Genomic DNA, 7,338 nt, shown 5'->3' with positions numbered 1-7,338 from the left:
CAGAAAAGCTGTCTCTGTGTGTGGACTCGGTGCCGGGGCGGCGCGGTGAGGAGGGTCCCGGGCGAGCGGGACCCGCTGCCCCCCGTGAGCCTTCCTGCGCTGCCTGCGGAAGCCGCGCTCCCCTCTCGGCCAGGAGCTGTGCCGGATGCCGGCCGTGCTGTGCCGAGCCGGCAGCGATACCCATCGTGGCGCTTGCAGGGGTGGCGAGCCGCCCGCGTTGGACACCTGAGGATTAATCCTGCCTTTGCGAAGGCAGCCCGTTGCAGGGCCGGGGGGAGCCGTGTGCTCCCCTCGTCCTCCTCCCCGGTCGCCCCGTGGACAGGCAGCTGCCAGATCCTCCGGCGGCGCGGCCGTGCGAGCAGCTGCTGCCCGTGGGGAGAGCCGGTTCCCTCGCCCTGCCTCCCCGCAGCACGCGTCGTGGGTCCCTGTCCCCTCCTGGTTGCCCACGTAGCCTCAGGGAAGTTCCGGAGCCTCCTCCGCTGCCCTGGTCCCTGCTCGCTTCTGCCAACGCTGCTCGGCTGCTGTGTCATGCTGCTAATTCGTCGCCTGCCCGTGGTTCCTCCCCGCTCAAATCCCCGGTGCTGCCGGCACGCTGCCGCGCTGGCCTGCCCTGCTTTTGGGCTGCCCCGAGCAGGCCGGGGGGAGCAGGCGGGCAGCCCCCCACGATCCAGCCTGCCTGGGCTGGGTGCCGTGCTGCGATACGGGGTCGTTCGCCCCGTGGGCTTGCCCCGCGCAGCCCGGTACGGGCTGCGCGGGGCAAGCCCACGGGGCGAACGACCCCGGGCTCAGCCCCGAGCTTCACCCTCCTTATTTTGGGGACCCCGGCTCCATGGGATCAGGGCTGGCGAGGGAACAGGACCTGCAGCCTCAGGCTGTGTTGTCCATGCTTGGAACCGGCAGCTTCACCTGCCTGCCTGGTTCTGGGGTGGTGGGGCAGCGGGCACAGCTCGGGGACAGCACGTATGGTCCCCCAGGCAGCGTGCAGGGTCCCCAGCAGCGTGCAGGGTCCCCAGGCAGCGTGCAGGGTCCCTGGCATCATACCAGGGTCCCTTGGGCAGCCTGCAGGGTCCCCAAGGAGCGTCCAAGGTCCCCAGGGAGCGTCCAAGGTCCCCAGGGAGCTCCAGCCCTGCTCACTTTGCCTCCTCCTCTGGCCGCAGCCCACATCGGGGCGACAGCTAAAAAGCCCACCCTGGGCTGATGCCCGCACAGCCGCAGCACGCAGGGACCCACAGCTACGTCCCTGCTCGGCGGCAGCTCCTTTGCCACCCAGGCGGGATGGGGCAGGTGGGTGCAGCCGCCTGGGGAGGGGGGCAACGGGGCAGCACTGCCGGGGCCAGCCATGGGGCAGCAGCCACCGGGCAAAGCAGCACGAGCCGTGGCGCTTGCTGGGTCATCGTCTCCGCTCGGGGCCTCCCAGGGTGACTGTCTCCCTTGGCGAGGGGGACGGTGACGCCCGTGCCTGGGGAAGGGGACACGGCTTTCCATGGCTGCAGTTAAAACGCCGTGTAAGTAACTTATAGACCCAAATCAAGGGTAGGAGGGACCTGGGACCGGTTCAGGGATGGTGGGCAGGAGCTGGGCGGGGGTTTCAGCTGGTTTAAATGAAGGCAGGACGTGCGGGAGCGCTGCCGCCGCCGATGCGAGCAGGGCATCGCCGTCCGGTTGTGTTTTATTAGTTGGTGAAAGGATTTGCAGAGGGGTGTGGGGCGCAGGGAGGTGGACACGGGGTCCGTGCACCGGGGGAGGGCTTGGCCACGGCCTGCTGCCCACCAATGTCGGGGAAAAGGCAGGAAAAAATGAGGAAATGTCGGGAATCAGAGAAGCTAGAAGGGGTTTGACAAGGTGGGGGTCATCCCTAATGGGTCAGGGGCTGCAGCTGCCCGGGGACACCCAGGACCCGCACCTCCCCAGGGAGCACGGCCGCTCCCGGCAGCCCTCGCACACCCACGGCTGCTGCGCACGCACGTGCCCACACGCCCTGGAGCATCGTGTCCCGGCCTTCCCTCGCCCTGCAGGGTTTCACCCGTGGGTGCAGCCACTCCCTGCTCTGGGGGGTCTCCGCACAGCCCTGCCGGCACAAGGCCCCCGCAGCCGGTGACACCGGGACCGCTGGCAGCCCCCGCACCCCTCAGCTGCACGGCACTGCCATTCCCACTGCCCCACGCCCCGTGCCGTGCCGCGATTTTCCCCACCTTCCCCACCCCTGAGCTTGCGGGCGCTGCCGCTGCCTTCCTGGGTGCAGGACCGCCGGGACGGGGCAGGAGTGCGGCCTGGGCGCAGGACCCGGGGGAGAGGGGGGACCCCGCGGGGCCAGGGGGCGAAGGCGCTGCAGCCCAGCGTGACTTTATTCCGTATCGCATCGTCCATACAAAACTACACCCCAAGCACTGTACAGAGCGGGACGGCGCGGGGCGGGGGGCAGTAAAAATAAGCAGCGGGGGCCGGGGAGCAGAGCGGCAGGCGGGGGGTGGCGGCGGGGGGACGCGGCGGGGGGCTGCTCCCCATCCTGCGCAGCGAGATTGTCAGGTGGGGGAGCGGTGGGGGCCGAAGAGCGTCCGTCCGTGGCAGGGGCCGGCCCCGGGTGGGGGGACCTGGGGGTGCATGGCCCCCCCCGGGGCTCCCCGTGCCCCCCGCCCCGGCCGGGCGCCTGTATTTGGTAGGAAGCTGCGTGGCCGGCGCCTGCCCCCATCCCGGGGGGTGTCAGTCCGCGGCGGGGCGGCCCCTAGTCCCCGGGGGGCATGATGCCGGGGGGGGGCAGCGGAGGGGGGCCCGCCTCAGCCCCGTGGACCCTCTGGTGATCCTTGAGGGATTCCTTGTAGCGGAAGCTGCGGCCGCAGGCCGGGCACTGGTAGGGCCGCTCGCCGGTGTGGATGCGCTGGTGCTTGAGCAGGTTCTGCTTGCGGATGAAGCTCTTGCCGCAGGCGGCGCAGGCGAAGGGCCGCTCGCCCGTGTGCAGCCGCTGGTGGTTCTGCAGGTGCTCCTTGCGGCTGTAGCACTTGCCGCACTCGGCGCACTTGTAGGGCCTCTCGCCGCGGTGGATCATCTGGTGCCGCACCAGCCCCGAGTGGCAGTTGAAGCTCTTGCCGCACTCGGCGCAAGGGTAGGGGCGCTCGGCCGCGTGGCTCCGCTGGTGGATCCGCAGGCTCTTCTTCCCGCTGAAGCTCTTCCCGCACTCGGTGCAGCCGTGCGGCCGCTCCTCGGCGGGTCCCGGCATCGCGGTGGGGACCCCTGCCGCCTCGGCCCCCGGCCCCGGCTCTGAGCCTGGGGCTTTGCCCAGTCTGTGCTGTGCCGGCAGAGCCACCGCTGCTGCTGCTGCCACCACTGCCTGTCCCTCGGGGCTCCCGAAGCCCGTGCCGGGGAAGAGCAGCTCCCCGGAGCTGCCCGGCAAGCCCACCTCCTCGGGGGGCTCGGCGTGGGGGCACCGCTCCTCCGTCTTCACCAGCAGCCCCTCGCCAGCTGCAGGGGAGGGAAAGGCTCTGGTCAGTGCCCGCCGGGGATGTCCCCCAGCCGCGGCCCAGCCTGGGTGGATGCTCCCCCCCCCCAGCCCCATGGGACCGGGCTCAGCGTCGCTCACCGGGACCGGGACCCGGCAGCATCTCCCTCTCCGGCAGCTCCCAGGGCTCGCGGACGCAGGGCTCTTCCTCCTGCTTGATCCACGACAAGAAGTCATGCGCCGTGATCAGGGTGTCCGCACCTGCAGGGAAGGACGGGGACAGGGACTCAGCCGAGCGGGGCCGCATCCTGCGTCGGGCAGGCTGGGGAGGCAACAGCTCCAAAGGGCAGCGGCTGCTGCCGGCATCGGGCAGCCGGTGGGTGCGTGGCACAGCCCCGGCCTCACCTGCGCAGGGGTCCGCCGGCATCCCCCGCTCCTCCGTGAAGTGCTGCTCCCCGACGAAGGCCACCTCCTGCTTGATCCGGGACAGGATGTCGGAGGTGGAGATCAGCGACTCTGTTCACAAGGAGAGACTTGGCCGGCGCCGGGCTGCGGCCGCCCGGCGCAACCTGTGGCCAACACGCCTCGGGGTGCGGGAGCCCCGGGCTGCGGCTGTGCGGAACATCCCCGTCCCACAGCAGTTATGGGGCATCAAACGCCCCCAGGGGAGATGTGGACAGCCCGTGGGGACGGGTGACCCTGGGACAGCCCGTTGGGATGGGTGACCATGGCACAGCCCATGGGGACGGGTGACTGTGGGACAGCCCACGGGCTCTGCCACGACGTGGTGCCGGCGGGGGATGCGTGGGTCTCCCAGCGACGGATGCCCAAGACCCCCAGCACGTTAGTCATGGGGGATTTTCTGGGGTCACTCGCGGTGGCCCCCGGTCACACAGCGGGGAGCAGAGCCTGGCCACGGCTTGAAAACTGGGCCCTGGGGGGCCGGGACCGCCGGGGAAGGGGGACGGACGTCCCTGGGGCGAGCAGCGGGGTGGGGGAAACGCGACGTGGGAGGCAGCGGGGACGGATGGGGGACCCAGCGCTGCCCTGGCTCCCGGCCGGTGCCTCACCCGCGCAGGCGTCCGGCGGCAGCTCCCTCTGCTCCAGCTCCCTCTGCTCGGGGACGCAGGGTCCCTCCCCGCGCTCGCTGCGGGGCTGCGCCTCGCTTCTGGAGAGGGCACCGTCTGCGCGGGGAGACAGCAGGGCTGGCACCAGCGGCGAGGCTGCGCCCGCCTGACCCTCCCCGTCGCCGAGACGTGGGGGGACGCGCGGGGGACACGCAGGGCTGTCGGGCCCTGGCATCTCTCCTGGTGGAGAGGCTGCCTCAATTCGGCAGGACCTCCGTGCCGGAGGCCCGTGCAGCGCAAGACGCCCGGGCCATCACTTTTAGGGGACGAGGACCCCCGGGGCCAGGCGGCACAGGCTGCCCCACGCAGTGGCAGTGGCACCGGCACGGCACGGCACGGCACGGCACGGCACATCATCCCATCCCCATGCGCACAGCACGAGCCACGGAGGGTTCCCTCCAAAACGGGAGGCCCCGAGGCCACGGCGTGCGCCATCACCGACCGCTCACGGGGTAGCAGGGCACCCACGTCTGGGACCCTCCGGGGAGCCGCAGCCATCACCCCAGCCTGCCGGGAAAGGGGCGAGAAGGGATGTTTACCCAGGGAGATCAAAGACTCATAGTTCTCCTTCACCAGGTTATTGTACAGCTCTTTCTGCCACTCCTCCAAATTCTTCCACTCCTCTGCCGAGAAGTAGACGGCAATGTCAACAAACGTCACCGGCACCTGCAGGGACAAGCCTCCGGTGGCTCAGCGGCGCCCGCTCCCCAGGGGAGCTGAGGGTCGTCCCCCCCGGCCCGCAGCCCCCCTGGAGCCGTTACCTTGGGGACCTCGCCCCGGGGACCGGGGGGCAGCCGCAGCACCCAGAAGTTCCTGTTCTTCAGCAGGTTCTCCACGTTCTCCAGGCGCCGCTGGAGCAGCCCGTACTCCTGGATGAGGGTGCCCAGCACGGCCCACTTGCTCTCCAGCTGGTTCCCGAACTCCATGGCCGTCTTCTCGCAGTCCAGGAGCTTCTTCTCGGCCGTGCCGGACCGACCCTCCAGGCTGAGCAGGCGGGTGGCGAGGAGGTCGATCTTCCTCTCCATCGCCTGCACCGTGGCCACCACGGTCCAGAGCGAGGCCTCGGCGGAGTGCAGCTGCGCCTCCCGCACGTGCGCCCGCTCCGGCAGCAGCGGCGGCTGCAGCGGCATCAGGTGGGGGGCCTCCACGTTCCACTCCTGCACCTGGGCCGTGGGGAGGGCGCGGGTGGGAGGGGGCCCACGGTCGTCCCCCCGGGTCACGCCCGGAGTCCCGGCCCCGCGGCAGGCACCGCTTCCCCCAGTTCAGAGACTTTCGGCCACCGCTGCCCACCGCTGCCCCCAGCACCCTGCCGGGGACCCCCGCCTGCAAGGCCCACCGCCACCCACCTGCCCAAAGCCGGCAGCCCTGCCCTCGCCCTGCCGGCGCGGGCTGTGGGAAGGGCCCTGCCGGCCCCGGGCGCGGCTGGGGACCTGCCCTACCCCTGCTGACCACTCGGCCGGGCGGGATTCGGCCCCCGGAGCAGCCCAGGCGCCCCTGGCAGCCCCTGGTGCTGCCCGGGCGGGGAAGGAGCTGCTGGGGCCCGGCCTGAGCTCCCGAAGGGTTCAGGGCAGACAGGCCCGAGGGGACGGCGAGGGGCAGCCGCGGAGGGTCCGCCAGCAGGGCTGGGCAGGATGCGTCCCTCTCGGCCGGCGGGCTGGGGAGGGATTGCAGCGCAGCCACGGCGGCCGCAGGGTCGGCGCCGGTCGCTGTCCCCGCGGGACGCCGGCCAGCACCGGGCAGGTCGCCGTGCGGTGCGGGCGGCTGCCAGACGGCGGGGCGGCAACCTCCTCCCCGGCACCCCCTGCCCCCACCCCGTGCGGGGGCTCCCCCGGGCCGCCCCCGGCAGCAGGACGGGGCCGGCTGGGCAGGGAGCGGCCGGGGGCACGGGGCGGCCCCGGGGACAGACGGGCATCCCGGGCCAGAGCCTTGCACGGAGCATCCCGGGGGCACGGGGCCACCCCGGGCCGGAGGGGCACGGGGCCGTCCCGGGGGCACCGGGGCCGGTCCCGGGTCGGGTCCCCGGGGGCAGCCCGGCGCCGGCGGGCGCAGGGGGGGGGGGGGGGGGGGGGGTGTCGCTGGGGCTCCGCGGGCGGGGGCACCGGTGGGGGCCCGGGGGCCCCGGCGGGGGCCCGCCCGGGGCGCACGGCCCGGCCCGGGGCGGCGGCGGGGAGCGGCCGGCGGCGCGGGCGGGGCGGCTCCGCCTCCGGTCCCGGTGCCGGTGCCCCGGGCCGGGCCGGGCCGCGCTTACCTGGGCGGGCGCCCACTCGGCCATGGCCCCGCGGTGCTGGGCCGGGCCCCGGCGGCTGGGGCCGGGCCGCGGCGGGGAGAGCGCGGAGCGGAGCGGGGCCGCGCTGCCGCCCGCCGCCGCGCCGGGGCCGGGGCCGGTACCGGGGCCGGGGCCGGGGCCGCTGTCGGTGCCTGCGCGCTGCGGGCCGGGCCCCGCCGCCCCGCCGAGGAGCCAGGGGCAGCCGGGGAATTGCATCCGCCTCCTCCGGGCTTCGCGGCAGCGGGCGGGGGGGAGCGGCGCCGAGCGCGGAGCAGTGCCGCCTACCGGCACCGGCAGCCCCGGCCGCCCCGCCACCGGCACCGGCACCGGCAGCGGCAGCGGTGTCAGCGCTGGCGCGGGCAGCGGCACCGGCACGGGCACCGGCGCGGGCGTCAGCACCGAGCCCCGGCACTGGTGTCGGCACTGGCACGGGCACCGGCACCGGTACGGGCAGTGGCACCCGTATCAGCGCCGAGCCCCGGCACTGGCATCGGCACTGGCACGGGCATCGG

General features: G+C 73.5%; 1 protein-coding gene across 2 annotated transcripts; it reads right to left on the bottom strand.

Moving 5' to 3' along the window:
* Positions 1-2,221: 2,221 nt before the first annotated feature.
* LOC142405160 (zinc finger protein 783-like) lies at positions 2,222-7,071 on the bottom strand. Of its 2 annotated transcripts, none has more exons than XM_075492116.1 (7): positions 6,809-7,071; positions 5,322-5,717; positions 5,100-5,226; positions 4,504-4,617; positions 3,839-3,949; positions 3,575-3,694; positions 2,222-3,456 (listed from the first exon to the last, which is right to left on the bottom strand). In XM_075492116.1, exons 1-7 carry the CDS (start codon positions 7,040-7,042, stop codon positions 2,723-2,725), a joined length of 1,836 nt encoding a protein of 611 aa, XP_075348231.1. In that variant the 5' UTR covers positions 7,043-7,071; the 3' UTR covers positions 2,222-2,722. The 2 variants fall into 2 exon arrangements, with proteins under 2 accessions (XP_075348231.1, XP_075348230.1); XM_075492115.1 differs by having other exon boundaries at positions 2,226-3,456; positions 5,322-5,723.
* Positions 7,072-7,338: the final 267 nt, after the last annotated feature.

Source organism: Mycteria americana, chromosome 2, assembly GCF_035582795.1.
Source record: "Mycteria americana isolate JAX WOST 10 ecotype Jacksonville Zoo and Gardens chromosome 2, USCA_MyAme_1.0, whole genome shotgun sequence".
NCBI classification, from domain to species: Eukaryota; Metazoa; Chordata; class Aves; order Ciconiiformes; family Ciconiidae; genus Mycteria; species Mycteria americana.
This window is presented reverse-complemented; position numbering and strand designations above follow the sequence as displayed.

Bases quoted from the DNA above. Each gene is read 5' to 3' on its own strand.
- LOC142405160 (XM_075492115.1), bottom strand. From the start codon at position 7,042: ATGCAATTCCCCGGCTGCCCCTGGCTCCTCGGCGGGGCGGCGGGGCCC. The intron at 5,724-6,808 runs GTAAGCGCGGCC...CCCACGGCCCAG, and splicing joins CCGAGTGGGCGCCCGCCCAG to GTGCAGGAGTGGAACGTGGA. The intron at 4,618-5,099 runs GTAAACATCCCT...CTCCCCGCGCAG, and splicing joins TGAGTCTTTGATCTCCCTGG to ACGGTGCCCTCTCCAGAAGC.